Source organism: Bidens hawaiensis, unplaced genomic scaffold, assembly GCF_021521415.1.
Source record: "Bidens hawaiensis isolate Kalapana, Puna unplaced genomic scaffold, B.hawaiensis_p1.1 tig00015702_1, whole genome shotgun sequence".
Classification (NCBI taxonomy): domain Eukaryota; kingdom Viridiplantae; phylum Streptophyta; class Magnoliopsida; order Asterales; family Asteraceae; genus Bidens; species Bidens hawaiensis.
In genome coordinates, this window is record NW_027492401.1 from 535,023 (window position 1) to 551,385 (window position 16,363).

General features: G+C 32.7%; 1 protein-coding gene across 1 annotated transcript; it reads left to right on the forward strand.

Annotated features, from left to right (window-relative positions):
* The first annotated feature begins 13,980 nt into the window (after positions 1–13,980).
* LOC143549577 (chloroplastic import inner membrane translocase subunit HP30-2-like) lies at positions 13,981–15,452 on the forward strand. The gene is made up of 6 exons (XM_077040456.1): positions 13,981–14,067; positions 14,216–14,454; positions 14,553–14,710; positions 15,050–15,227; positions 15,301–15,352; positions 15,442–15,452. Exons 2-6 carry the CDS (start codon positions 14,236–14,238, stop codon positions 15,450–15,452), a joined length of 618 nt encoding a protein of 205 aa, XP_076896571.1. The 5' UTR covers positions 13,981–14,067; positions 14,216–14,235.
* Positions 15,453–16,363: the final 911 nt, after the last annotated feature.

A 16,363-nucleotide genomic window follows, 5' to 3' on the forward strand; every position in this document is an offset into this window, starting at 1 on the left:
AAAACGTCACAACTTTCCTACAATAATTACATATATTCCCCTCTTTCTCATCCCCACACACAATTTTATCAAAATGCGTGCCGAAATAGCGTTTTGTTAGAATACGCCTCCCCAAAACGCCAATCCCAATATGCATAGGGGGCCGGTGTTCCCTGACGTTTTCACACTCAAAAACGCCACAACTTGGTCGACTACGGATGGTCTTAGCCCCACACAACAAAATTGATATTTGCATATTATAGTGTTGGGTTATCAGTTTATTGACTATTTAATGTTGGAAATTATCAAAGTAAATCGTCTTATTTTGAGATTTTAAAGCTACCCCAACTTATAACATATTATTTTTAGAAAGTGATTTTTGAATGAAAGTAAATCGGAGGGACCCTCCAAGTCTCCAACCTTGGTCCATACAATTTCATATAATGGATTTGAAAGTGAATTTAAGAAAAACATTCGTTGATTTAGCAATATAGTATATCATTTGGATCCGGATTCAGATTCTAGGTCGTTTTAACTTAAGAACATCCACAATAAAGCCATTTTTACATAGTGTTTTTATATGTCATGTTCTCACTTGTCCAACCAATCATTAGATTTCTCTCTAATGCCTTATTCACAATCTTTTAAAAACACAATTCCTATCACATGTTTCCTCTCTTCTAGTCACTCACAAGGTTGTTTTTAGTTTTCACATAGCATCCACAACAACTACCTTTACAAACCGTCACATCAGCTTCACATCAAACTTTTTACAAAAACCCTCACTTTCTTTCACAACAACAAACATTCGCAAACCTTATTAAAAATATTAAAACTATATATGTATGTATAATATGTATACGAGTAAGTGAGAGAAATTGACTTTTGGACCCACCCTTAGGTTAAAATTAAGTTTGCTTATGCAAACTTTAACTCACAAACTTTGCTCCATAATGGATGAAGTCCTTAAGCATCTAGTTTGCCTCATGCTACACTCATGCTACATCATCCAAGCCTTAGGAGAATGCACCTTGTTGGTGCTCAAGCCCACCCTCACTCCTCCACATCACACCCTCTCTCATCCACATCACACACACACACACTCTCTCTCTCTCTCCTTAAAGCACTCTTAAAACTCCTACTTTTAGTGCTCTAATAGGAGTAGATGAGCCGGTATGCTCACGGGTTACTCGAGATTAGATAGATTAAAGACTGCAAACGAGCCGGGTTTTTTCAAGCTCGAGCCTCAAGTAAAAGCTCATTTAGTTATTGAGCCTGAGATCGAGTCTTGTATAAGAAGGTCATGCAGACTCATCGAATTTTGTGTATGTTTAAGTTGGACATATTTTGTTGGACTTAATTCCCGTCTTCGAGCCAATGAGGCGGGGTGGGCCTACTCATCGAGCCTATGATGAGTTGGTGTCTTGTTTATCAAATTGAGCACGTGACTTGGTTTACATGGAATAAATTACTTGGTAAACAAGTCGAGCCAATGACCTGGACAACAAGGAATTTATTTATTAAATATTGTTTAAATATATTTACTAATTAGTATTTGTGTATGATAAGGAGTTTATATTCTAGTCTCAGGGCTGGCCCAATAGCTTTAATGGGCCAAGCTTGGGCTTGAGGCCTCCAAAGAAGAGAGGCCCCCATTTTATTAAAACTGTTATTGTGTATATTAGGACGTTTTTTTTTGGATATTGAAGCAGATGCCGAGAACACGTGAACGTGATACATTTGCTAAAATGGAAATTGAAATTAATGATCAGTCAAATTAAATTGCATTGAATTGATATGAGAAATTAATGGAAATTGAAATTAGCATATGCTACTATTAACTGCTAATCGCTTCAATTTAAATTTGCTGTTTTATGTTGGTCAAACTTCCGATTTAATGGAAATTGCCAAAGGGTTTACATCTCTAAAATTGATTGTTACAAACTTTTAAAGTTAGCATATCTAAATCTAATTATCTCTTCAACTTTATGTGAATTGCTTGTTATTTGCTACTAGTGATGGTTTTCACTAGTTTCATGCACCATTTAGTTTCTAGTTTCGGCTGCAACGAGTGGTGATGAGAGACTAAGCGAGTATGTGACGTTCATTAATTGGATCTTTGAACTGAACGAGTTTTATCTCACCGTCTGTCATGTCTTCGGGCGAGTGTTCATGGGTGTTGGTCTTAGATAAGGGTTTTTCCCGGATCGAAAGACGAGTGTATCCAGATGTGGTGAATGTAGCCAATAGTCCATTTATAGATTCGTTGGCAGTACAAAGTTTTTTTGCTACTTAGTGATTAGAACATTATTTGATCTCCGCTTCTTAATTGAACCCCCTAAATAGTACGTACATACTAGAACATAGAATTTTGTTTAATAGTTAAAAGGTTATTACTAATAAATTAATAATTCAATTGTCGGTACTAAGTTCGAGGAAATAGGGTTTATATAAAAAACAAAATATCAAAGGCCCCAACTTTTTAGTTTGGTTGAGGCCTCCGGAAACCTAGGGCCGCCACTGACTAGTCTAATTAGGTTTTCATGTTTAAATTGTATATATACCCGATCTTGTGAGTTAAGAGATTTATGTATTGTAATTTTTCAAGCTAATGAAAATTCAACGATCGAGCTTATGATCTAAATATTTGTTTTTGTGTTATCGATCCTGGTCACAAAACTTCATATTTCGAACCTATATGTTATTATTTCACGCTTTGCAGTCGAGCTCGAGCTAATTGTAAGTCAAATAAATCAAGCTCGAGCTTAATCTCGTCCCGTTTAAAGTAAAGTCAAGAAATGAAACTAATTATCACACACCGCTTCTCTGTCTTTTGTGTTCCACATGTCCAGTCTATTGCACCTCTTCATATCATAGCCAGCTCACCCTCTCCTACCGGCCCCTTTATCTTCTCTTCTCCATTCGGTTTAATGATTTCAATCATCTAGTTATCGATCACACCATTTGGGCTCCTGATTCACCCCTGCTTGGTAGAGGTAGATTTGATGTTTTATTTGTTTAGTCATCTTACTCTTTGTATACTAAGTTTTGAATGGTTTGATGTTAAGTTGTAGGGTCTTACCATGAAGTAACTTTTCTTACCCAAGGAACTTTAAGACAAGGTAAGTTCAAGTTCAACATGAGGCATTCATCACCAATTGTAAGTCTTTTGATCTAGAAAAACGTAGTTGTATTTAAATTAAGAACCATTTGTTGAGAGTAAAAAGTAAAGCTTTTGTTTTTTCGTTTTGCTATGCATCCAACTTTTTTTAAATCAAGAAAGGGTTTTATGGTTAAATACGAAACAAAGATTGTTGCTTTTAATCAATAGGTAACTAATTTGATCTACACTAATGTTATAAATTAGGTTTCTTTGGAGATAAGATGATGAAAATTCGGTTTCATGCAATAGATCATGAAGAGACTTTAGGAGGAAGGAAAAACTGAAATTTTCACATTCAATGATTTATCACCTATAACAAAAAAAAAAGAAGATATAAGTGGAAAAATGAGAAGTCATATCAAAACAAGGAATACACAGTAGATATGCTATATTCAATGTTCAAGATATACTTATTTAGATTTTAGACAGAGAAAGGATATACCTTTTCTTTTAGAAATAGAAAGAAACATACTCTTTTGTATTTCACCACTTAATCTTCTGTATTGTCATCTTCTGTCTTGTTTTGCTTGCTTTTGTCGTGCTGATTTGTAGCCTTGACACCAACCCAAGCAATTAAGAAAATAGTATCAAGTGCAGGATATTTCTTTAACAGATTCTTGACGCTAAACAATGTCCTGCAGATTCTTCACGCTAAACAAAGTTCTTTAATTGTAAACTTGTAATGTGAGACATTCGAGTTTTTATACAACTCACATTTACGTGAGACACTGTTTTTCCAACACTGTCCTGATGATTTCAAAATCCTACAAAACTCATGACAGATGGTCTAAGTGTTTATAAATATATTATTAAAGTATTTTAGATACATTACAGTGATTAAGTCTCTGTAGACTTCCGGGATGGTAACTACTGGTATTGTGGGGGGGGGGGGGGTTGTATACAAGGCTTGCCTACTGGGCAATTACGTTACTTATTTGACAAGTGTTAGACAATAAGTAATATGACCACAGTCATAGATATGGTTGAGTGAAAAGTACCTTTCGGTAATTTGTAAGCAAGCATATGTAAAAACATCTTAATGCTGTAAATTTAAAATGTGTCATTTACGAATGAATGTACACACCAGTATTTCTTGCTGATCAAATATGTTAAACATGTTTCAGGTGATTTGTTAGAGACAAAGGAATGATGCATGCGGGCTTTCAGCTAAAATAATTGGCTTGTCACCAAAATAAAGAAACGAGTTTTGTAAGTTAGGGTTTATCCCTATAAAGTTTATGTTTGTATCAAAATAAATTAAATTCTTACTATATAATAATAATAATAATAAGAGAAAAGATCAAATAAGAAGTTTGGTTTTCCTAAGAAGGCTAGGAAGAATGGTATTTTAGTCTACTACCTTAATATTGAAACCCACTTAATTTAATTTCAAAAACCCACTTAATTAAAACCCACTTAAATTTTCACTCATCTCCTACAACCACCACCGCCCACCGCCACCACCTTGCCGGAAAAGTCTTCGGAAATTTCGCCGAAAAATAAAACACTATGAAAAACACAATGAAAAAGACACAATGTAAAAAACACAATGGAAAAAACACTATGAAAATAAAAACACAATGACAAAAACACAATGAAAACACAATTAAATAACACAATGCAAAAAACACTATGAAAAAATAAAACACAATTGTATAACACAATTATGATAAAACACACTTTGTAAAAACCCACGAATTTTTTTTTAATTTTTATAAAGCAATATGGTACTCATATAAAAGATAAAAAAACACTCGTTTTTATGGTGAAATTGTTTTGAAAAAAAAATGCCGTATAAAAAAGTTATGGACGTTTTAAAATGATGGGGGAATTTGACATGTGACTTGCATGTGGAGAAAGAAAGTCAACAAATGTGTTATTCTTATTTTACACTTAATGATATCTCTAATCTAATCTCAACCATTCAATTCTCAAATGAATGAACAAGATTATTTTCCTATCATTCCTAGAAAAACTAATTTCTTATTATAACTCAACCCATAATAATAATTATGGTGTTTTATAACTCTGATCAATTTTCCTAACTACGGTTCTGATAAAAATATTCCGCTGCAAAATAATTTAATAAACACCGATGCCACTAATTAATGTTCATGACTTCCCTCCCAGGGTATAGGGGTCGGGGCTGTGACAATGGTAGACAAAGTAGATAATAAAAAACCAATTTTATAACGTAAAAACCAACTTTTCGTTCATTGCTTACCAAGATCTCAGCAATTCGCATATCCTCAGCAGGCATGGTTAAGTCTTCAACCTCTTTAATCTCTAAATATACTCTAGATTCATCATCATCATTGACATTGATGACTTTCAATACACATATCTTCAGAACCGTGCCCAGTTTGAGCAAGCCACATCTTAAACTGGGAAGTGCACGACGCAACTTTGGAAACAATTAATGGCTCGAGAGACTCATGATTAACATAGACGATAAATCAAAGAAAAGGTTCCAAGAACAATGTTCTTATAATCAATAAACTTAATCAATAAACTTAATCAACAAACTTAATAATATATAACCTTCAACCCTAACTTATACTAAAATGAAATAAAATGAAATCTCTTCAAGATCGCAGACTCTTTTCCGGAGTCATTTGATCTTCTTAAGATCACGTGGGTCGGAATAGACTCCATCGCTTCCTCGGTCAGCGACTTTACGAGTAGGTCGTCGATCTATTCGACGAACACGTGAATAGAAAACACTTTTTGCCTCCGGCTGCGACTCTACGAGCAAGAAAGTATACACTCTCACATCGAGCCATTTGAGAACCAAAAGCTCTGATACCGACCGATGCCGTTTTGGAAGCTATCAATGGTCCGAGAGACTTATGATTAACAAAAATGATAAATCGAACCAAAGGTTCCAAGAACAATGTTCTTATAATCAATAACTTAATAAAAAAAATTAAAAATATATAACCATCAACCCTAACTTATACTAAAATAAGAGATAAATTTGAAAACAAGATAAACACAAAATATTAAAAAATATAAAATCAGAATTTAATTTAGAAGATAGTCGTGCATCACGAACATGGTAAAGAAACACAAAAAACAATTTTTCCAGTGAAAAGAACAGAAAAAGGTAAAATGGTAAAAGAGAAGTAGAGAGAAGATGATTATGATATATGTACCCTCTAAAAGACAAAATAAAAGCTAATGCATACCGACGATACTTATCTTTATGTGTAACAATTAAATATTGTTAGCTGCAAGTTTTCATTTGGGATTATTCTATAGAATAGTAACTAAATTTTGAAATTGTTTCAATTGGATCACTTATAAAATATTTTGTTTCAGTTAGGTCACTAAAGGTTTCTTTGTGTTCTAATCTTAGATATTTTACCTGGATAACAAGTTATATAGGGTTTTTTCCTTTATTTCTAAATAGTTTTACATTGCAAAATATTTTTAAAAAAATTGAGAAATTTTTTTTAATACCGAAAAATTGCCAAAAAAAATATATAAAATTTCAAAAACAAAAACAAAAAAAAGAAATAAACTTAGTTTTTTTTTTCTACAAATTTTGCAGATTTTTTTTGCAAATTTTCGCAATTACTTTTTTTTCCCTCAATTTTTACTAATTTTGTCAATTTTTTCTCATTTTTTTGTTCTGAAGAGTGAGAGAGATGGTGTAACGATATTAGGGAGAATGGAGGCGGGTTGCAGGTTTCCGGCTTGATGCGGCCGGAGAAGAAGGTTTACATATGCAAATCACGCGGTTCGTTAAAAACTAATACTCATTTAGTTGGGATCATTATGGGTGTTCATCAGATCGGATAACTGATTATTCGGTTTGGGTTATTCAGATTTGAAAATTTTTGGACCCTATCCGAAATTTGATCTGATCCGAATTAGGAATATTCCTATCCGATCCGAATCTATCTGAATTCATTTCGGATCGGATTCGGATAATATTCGAATTATCCGAATAATCCGAAATTAACCTAAAAAGTTTTCCTAATTTTTTGTTCCTAATATTTAATAGTTTAGAATCACAATAAAAATAAAAACCGGAAAATACGAATTATTCTTAGCACAAATTTAAAGTTCAAACTTCAAATAATAGTCTGATAAATATACAAAATCATAAATTACCACCAAAAACATGTTTTTATTCGGATTAAACGGATATCCGAATAATCCAAGTTTTTTAAAATTCCATATCCGAATTAGTTATTCGGATATTCAGATATCCGATACGAATATCCGAGTAAGAATTCGGATTGATTTATTTGGGTTTCGATTTTTTTTTTATTTCGGATTTCTTGAACACCCGTAAGGAGTAGGGGCCATCGCCAACCAAGTTTTAAGTTATGACTTTTATTTGTCAATAGAGTGTAGTTATGATTATTTTAGTATTTCAAAATATTATACTAGAAAATGCAATATTTTTAATTATTGGCCCGTAGTAGATAACTCATAATAGATAACTCAAAATATTATACTAGAAAATGCAATATTTTAATCATATTAGTTAGCAAAAGGTACTATCTATGTTGCACGGGAACTGGTACGGGAACGGGAAACGGGCACGGGTACGAGAACGGGAAACGGCAAAACTCAAAAATATCAAAAAACGGGTACGGCAAAAAAATTATAAAAAAAATAAAAATATATCTTACATAGTTAATTAATTATTAATAACAAATAAATAAATATATAATTTTGATTTATATATAATGTCATTTAAACATTTTATGTATAAAATTACAAGTTGAGGACTAAATGTAAACTAATCTAGATAGTGAGGGTTAAATGTTAAAATATATTCTAATTTAATACTATTTATGTAAATGTTAACAAAGTTTAGGGACTAGATGCTAACAATTGAAAGATAAAGGGGTTTAATGTTTAAACTTAAACTATAACTTAACCTAAACACATTCAGCTGCCACTTCTTCTTCTTCCATCTTCTTCATCAATTTTCCGGCGCCGGAATTCTTCGCCGGAATACTTAATGTGGCGCCGGAATACCCTTTAAATTGCGGAAACGTTTAAAAATAGTCCCCAAAGTCCTGGAAACGTATCGAAACATCGTTTGACTTTTCGAAACGGTCAACAACCGTCCCCAACTTTAAGGAAATGGTCAAGAAACGTTTTCGGCTGTCCCCGTCGGTGTTTCCGTCCCCGGCGAGTTTCCCGGACGGGGTACGGCAGGTTGGTCGCGTTTCCGTGCAACATAGGGTACTATATCACTATATTAGTGGTCCCGAGGTTGTTACTACTTCGCACTATGTATTTGAGTTTTGTTAGGTTGTTAATAGTGGTCCCTGGTTGTTACTATTATGTAGTCCTTGTATTCAACCAAACAATGCAAACAATTTTCAGTTGTCTCACAGTGTTTACATGTTAAGATAGTGTAACATTTTAAATAGTCCTTTACACGTTTTTACTTTATATTAGGGTTTGTTAGCTCTCTTAATCTATAATATATATATATATATATATATATATATATATATATATATATATATATATATATATATATATATATAAACAGAAACATAAAAATCCTATGTGTTGCGATGTGGTCGCTCCCCATTTTTTTGGAGTAACCAGATTTGCTTGATTTTTAAATTGAGGTTTCTCATGCATTTGACCCGAATTCACGGGTATGAGTCTTATCAAACCCAGATATTTCTTAAACGGGTTATAGTATATCATTAAATTAAAAACTATCTCATCAAATATTTGATATAAAAATCCTATAAAGTAGGGATATACTAAAATTAATATATGATTTATTTAAAAAAAGATATATATAATTTATAATTAAAAAACCAGTTTTATAGTAAAATTAAACGGGTCTCATCAAACTCACATAACTTTTAAACCTGGTTATAACATCTCATTTATTTATGAAACAATGTATCATCAAACCATAAGTATATTATTAACTTTCATACAATAAAAAAATAAAAATTCAAAAAACAAATAAATATTAGAAACAAATATATAAAACAACCCCCATAATACGTGAGATAAAAACTAGTTTTAAATATATGAGAATATGTTTAAGTTGTTGCATTTTATATATTTATTTATATATTTATTTTGAAAACTTAGAAGTTGTGTTTAAACTTATGAAATATTGATTTCTAAATGAATCATGGTTCCATAATATTTTGTACGTATTTAATATATTGAGAATTTTAAAAGATTGTTTTCTTAATAAAAAAAATTATTTGAAAATATTTTTATAGTCTTGGATATACTGTAAATTTGTTGTCTTTTGTTTTAACAAAGTATAATTGCTTTACTTCAAGTTTAGGTGTAAAAAAAATTTCGTTCAAAAAAAGTACAAAATGGTTTTATGTATGAATCATGCAGGTAAGAACACAAGAAAAGCCCCAATGAACCCAAAACAGCATGTTTAAGCCCAGAATGTCAAGTTGGTCAAGGGTTGTTAAAAAACTTGTGGCTTTCATCAAAAAGCTGGCTTGAAATCCATTCAATTCCATACAAGCTAAGCCGAGCCAAGGTAGGGTCGACTCTTTGGTTGGCTTGTTGGCTAATTTAAATTAAAGCCGGAATTTTAATATTATATAAAAGAATAACCCAAGTTTTTGTTGAAAATTTGGGTTTAAATATGGGTTTTAATGAGTGGATAATTATTAACAATTAAATATGTTTAGATTCAACTATTTAAGATAATTATTATGTCCTATTATTTAGCAATCATAGTTGGATACAAATGTGTTAGCTTTGTTCTGAAAAAAACTATGCTAGGTCTAATAATTGTAATTGTAATTGAGTTTTGTGAAATTTTCTATAAAACGCATTTGGATGTTTATCTCATTTTGAGTCCGTCTTTTGTTTTCTTATTAAAACCTCTCGTACCAATTCTTTAATTTTAATATATGCAATGAAGGAATGATTGGCATCTTAAAATTTACGTAATACAACGTTTATTGCATTTTATTGCATGTGTTTAAGAGCTTATCTTTTGGCCAATAAGCCATGATAAAAATTGAGTTTTAAACTGTATTTACCCCCCCCCCCCCCAACCCCCCACACAAAACTATAGACATCCTTTGTCAATTTATACAATACTAATATTTCCACCCTCTGATGTTCAAATTTGAGTACACGTTTCTTTTTGTTAGCTCTTTTCGTTAACTCCACTCATGTGTCATGCAAACTAGTGTAGTTTCATCTTTTTATCATGTTAAATATTATACACGACTATCATTCTTCAACTTTTAAGTCAATGGGGTAAAAAAACGAACTACCGACACTTGCAAGACACATGAGTGGTGATAACTGAAAATTTTAATGTCGTCAATGGAATGGACGAAACTAACATAAAGTGCAATTGTTATTAACTTATTTATTTAGTTCAAAAACGACATAAACATAAAGGGCAAAAATGTAATTTATTCTTGTATTTATTTATAAAATTCGGTTGCCTAAGTTGGAATGGAATCAGGTTCAACAAAAATAACGAACATTGTAAGCAACTCGGGCCCTTTGACGCTAATGAAGTTGTCTTCACGGAAAACTTGAGGTAAGTCTATGATATTTATAAAATAATCATAATTATACCAAATAAAATCGCAAGCTATTGATAGGGTATGGAGAGAGTTTGATATAGCAAACTATACCTCTATCCGAGAGATAGAATGTTGCTTCTAGGGAGACATCCAACTCTAAATAACACCTGCATACATACCAAAGTATATAGTGCAAATGTGTTAGTAATAGTTTTCAAACTGCATAAATAGAAAGGTATCAGCAACACACAACATGTAACGACATAGAAACCCATTAATAACGACAGTAGCAAGCAAATCACGTCTATGATATTGAAAAACAAATTGTCTATTTTAACTTTTATTCTTTAATTTTTTTTCTTTTAACCGGTAACAACCAACTTTTATAAATTAATATAAAATGAGTACACATAAAACCTCCTTAAATCATCTTTTAACAAATAAAAGATTATTACTCAAATAATGCATATTTTTGTAACTTTATTGAAAAAATTATACTTTTGAGAACAGTGTGTTTCGAGTCAATCCAAAACTGCCAGACCCGTTACACAACATGGCTCGACTTGTTAGTGGCTGCAACTTGTGGGTGCGTTCAACGTTTATTTGGCTTTGAATCTTGGGCCATAACTGAAAACCGAATGATAATTATGATATATCTGAAAACATATAATCAAATTAACCAATGATATTACAAAATATGAAGTTGTTTTCTTGAATCCACTTATGGTCTCACACAAAGCAGATGGCTTGTTTACATGGTCGTCTTCGAAAATTATTAAATTTTTTTGGCTAATGATGAAAAAAATTGGACCTTATGCAAAAGAGGTTTTTTGTTGGGTTTAAAACAATGTAATTTTTAAATGAACTTATTTGGTTATCATTTGGGTTGTTTAAGAAACATTTTGTATAAATATAGGCATAAACATGCCTCAGTGAGATTAGAACCAACTCCCTTTTGGTTGAGAGTCATACCCCTTTATCACCAGGCCACCATAGTGGTTATGTAATAGTGTTTAAACATTAAATATACGTATTGTTTTTCATATGAATATATATATATTTAAAAAAATCAGGCCAGCGTCCGTCGACCACCTTGCGCTCCTTGAGAGCCAACCATGTGTGCTTATTATGAGAGAGGTATGAAAATGCTCATTTGAAGCCCCCCGGCTCCTCTAATAGGATTGATTTCCTCTTCTTACAGGTTTGTATGCCTCCGGAGGGTAGACTTCCATCAATCATAATCGTTAAGTCGGTAATTAACTAAGTATTTAGTGTTTAGGGTCAGAAATACAGGTAGCTTTCATATATGCGTCAAAAGGGTGCTTTGTGACACCTTTAAGGCTGTCATCTAGAGGAAGAACATGGTTTTACATCTCGACACTAGTGAACAGATACAATGTCTCCAAGTCGAATCCTAATGTCTGTTCTAATAAGCTAGTTCATTATAATCTCTGGCTCATCACAACTTTCAACAACAGGGGCTATGAATTCAGTATATCTCGGTATCAAAAGATTCATCTTCCAAATTAATACATCCATTTTCTCTCAAATCAACACCAACATAACCATTCTTCGTGGATGAACTATATTACTAACCATTACCGCGTGCTGACCAAATTCCACATATAACAAGGTTCGAAATTCATCAGGTTTTGTACCCATGGGTTTGAAGAAATATTTTGGTTGGGTGGGTCTGAGGAAATGTGCAACGGTTTAAACCATCGCTTAAGTACAAAATGAAATTCGCACATGCATATGTATTTCAAAGCAAAGTACCTGCATTTGACATTTAACCCTAAACCATCAAAGGCCACAATGTATGCTCAATACAACTTATGAAATTTTGCAACACGTAATAAATGAAAACCAAGGCTACCTGCCTAGATACAAACACAAAAAGGATAAGTAAATAAATATAGAGTGCTTATGGTAAAGTTGCTCGCGTGAACAATACTAGAAAACCTGCCTCAGGTTATGATAATAACATGCAATTCATCTTGGGACTTTTCAAATCATGTGACCTATCTGCAAAGATTAATTAGGCAAAGAAACTAACTTATATACAATTCTGGTGGGGATATAAAATACTTTAGTCCAACTTTCTTTCTTTGAATACCAGCTACTTTCAATTAAATATATTAAGATAAAAATTTAAACTGTATATTAATTTATAGGGGAGGCTTTACCCATTAGTAATGAAAGGCATTTGACCCTTTTGCTTGTTTTTTTAAAACAAAATTTAAACTCACAACCCGTTCGCTTGTTAATATATACCCAACCCAAGTGGACCCTGGAAAATGCGATGAACGAACAAAAGACATGATCACCTTAAACAATCTTAAACTTTCACAAGTGGATCACAGATCAAACCGAAACAAGAACTCCAAATTTGCTTAACTCAAGCGACTCTTTCTTATTAATTATTTCGACTCACGAAAACAAACAAAAGCAAACGAAAAAACACTAAATAAAATAACCTACTTGGATTTATATAATACCCATACACAAGACTCCTACTCCTACTCCTACTCCTACTCCAATACGTAATAGTAATTTGAAAAACAAACTAACTCAAATTCAAATTAAAACAAATCTTAAACCAAATCTTTAATAAATGGATGATGATAACAATTAATTTAATCGTTATCCCGATCTCCTCCAAGCCACCCCATGAGATCAAAAACCGAACCGCCCTTGAACATCAAGCAAATATTGTTTACGTTTAACACAATCCACCATTCATAAGCGCACAGAAAACACCAGCAGACATTACTTCAGCAGGACCTCTCATGCCGGAAAACCAATGATATCGCAACCCCATAACCAAAACCGGCCACCATACTGCAAAGATGATCGATGATCAAATTAACAACATATATATAACAAACACCAAAGACATGTGCATTAACTTGAACGCGACATATGTCTAATTAGTAATTACCTTATCTGGACATTTTCTTCCTTGCCTGTTATGTTTTTCATGACCATATTATATGAGTGAACCATCTGTATATAATTCCAATTTCTCAGTGAATTTCAAACTTCGATGCTTTCAATCATTACAAAAGTTACAGATTACTTGAATATATAATCACGAGTCATGACAAATTGACAATTTCAGTTTAGGTAAATATTTATTAAACATAAGATATATAAATTCAAACAAAAGTAACTAATTACTAGCTAGAAAGTTTAAACCGATGGACTGGATTTGATACATAAAAACAAAACTTTAATTAAAACAAGTCACTCTGGGCCGAAAATTTAAGCTATTAATTATTAGTAGTGGCTGCCGGCCCTAGCTAGAGACATCGATTAATAAATTAACTTAACCTTTTTAGCACCATTGATTTTGATTTGATTTTTATTACCCATCGTTCATCATCCTACTCAGAGCAACAGCCTCAGGTACGTACGTACCACTTTAGTTAATTTCCTCTACTGGATTTTTTTTCCCAATTATTTTAGTGATTTGAATACTTGTGAAATTATCATCAATTTTGTGCTTGTTTTTGCACAAAAATTCAACTCAAGTTTATGTGTGTATCTCTTTAAGAAAACAACTAATCTGAGTTGATGGGAGATGAAAAGAGAGAGGATTTTGAGATTACATGCGAATGCAAAAGATTTAAGGATTGGCTTGCCAAAGCCAAAGCCGAGCCCACCGTGTACGTCACGGCTGCTATCCGAGGTGTAGAGGCGGTTACCGACGTTGTCTGGACCTCCGTAAGCATGGCTTTGGCTTCTGAATTTTTTATCAACGAAATCGTTAACGCCTATTATCCACTGCCTAAGGTATATATAACTACTAATTTACAATACCTTGATAAGTGATAACTACTAATGCTTTAGGGTTTTATCCAATAACTATTTGCATGTGGACATGCATGCAGTTTCTTTCTATATGTGGAGAGTACAAACCTTTGGTACAATCTTTCATAGTTGGAGAGACCCTTGAAAAGACTCGTAATTTTGCTATCATGAGCGGTTGCAACGCAGGCATATCTTTGGTCATGAAGAACTTAACAGGCAAGGAAGATGTCCAGACAAGGTGAGGCTTAAGCAACATAATTATTCCCATTAATTAAGATATAGGGACGATAATCAAAACATGCATCTTTGACAAAATAGGCATTGTTAAATAAGTGAGCTAGACAGCTGCCTTGAATGACAAGGTTATAGCCTATAGGCACACCCTCCTGGCCGTCGGGCTAGGAAGGTGCCCTTTTAATGCCTATTTTGTAACATTTTGGTCAAAGATGCTTATTTTGGTAATTTTCCCTAGGATGTATGTATCCTCGTCTGGTTCTAGTGTTACATGTGTTCAAGTTAATTTATATGTCTATTTTTGTTTCTCGTCTTGTCTGATCATCTTTTTACATCATTGCAGTATGGTGGCAGGTTTTGGTTATGGAGTCGTGATATCATTGGTAACCGGCATGAGGGGTCCAGGTGTACTGTCGGTTGGTGTTACCTTTGCTCTCTCTAGTGCTGCAATGTTTAAGGTGATCATCGTTAATCGCCTTAATTTCCTAGCTAGTGCATATATAGTTATATATATAAAACAGGTCGAATTTCTTTTGCTTCTAATGTATAAAGCCTCATACATCATTTTGTTTAATTTTGCCTTGATCTTTCCAGGATCAAGATGGGGAAAAGCCGAAGATGAAGTGCATAACAAAACAAAAGGCAGGTTTCTAGTCTTGTTCATCTAGAAATCTTAACATAAGCAATCTTACTTATCTTTGTTTTTCGTTTTCTTTTTTGTGCGTGTGTTTGTAGGAAGCACGTGAAGAAATGAGGTTGAGGTCTTGGTGATCACACGTGTTATTTCTAAAAACATTTGTTAGATATGGACGCAATGGTTCATAAGGTAATTAAATAAATATTGGGAACATAATTTGATGATTTATTTGAACTGTTAAATGTCAAATGGGAATACGTGGTAAATAATATATATCAATGCTTGTTGCCATTGATTATAATATGCTTGTTGTCAAAATATAGGGGAAGGTTAACATACAAATGAAATTAACATGATAATCAAGTAGATTAATTATATATATAAGTAGAGTAATTATGTAATTAATCATAGAGTAATTACATAATTACTCTACACTTATATATAATTATTACTCTACTTGATTCTCATGTTTAGCACGTTAATTTCATTTGTATTATATCCAAACCCCAGTTATATAACGCTTCCTGTAACACAACCAATCAAAATATCTCTTCACTTTTCACTTACACATAATGGTCAAAAACCTATTAGATTTGAACCAAATTTGGAGCTGCGTACTTTTTTACATTCATTAAAACGTGGAATTTGGAGAGCAATGGCTTTAGTTTTTAGTTGGTTTTATTATCAGGAATAAAAATAAGATCGATGATTTCAAACATTTTAAAGGATAACTTTTCAAATAGTAAACGAAACTTTGTTCACCTTCTAGTGCCTTAAGTTTTTAAAGTTTCAAGTGGTGAATTCAATTTTAAAGACAAAAGAAACAATAATTTGCCTTTAGGATAATTAACCAGCTTGTTATCATGCAAAGTTGCAAACTAAACTACCTATTTGTGTGCCTCAAGTTTTCGTATCATTACTTGTGGCCCAAGGTTAGATAAATAGTTAACAATCACCCTCATTGCTCATTCTCCACTCACATTCTCGGCCGCTCTTTCAACTCATTCAACGCATTCCCTG

What these genes read in the sequence shown, in the direction of transcription:
- LOC143549577 (XM_077040456.1), top strand. Translation starts at nt 14,236, where the DNA reads ATGGGAGATGAAAAGAGAGAGGATTTTGAGATTACATGCGAATGCAAA. An exon ending in CCTATTATCCACTGCCTAAG is followed by an intron (nt 14,455 to 14,552) that starts GTATATATAACT and finishes ACATGCATGCAG; the next exon opens with TTTCTTTCTATATGTGGAGA. An exon ending in TAGTTATATATATAAAACAG is followed by an intron (nt 15,228 to 15,300) that starts GTCGAATTTCTT and finishes TGATCTTTCCAG; the next exon opens with GATCAAGATGGGGAAAAGCC.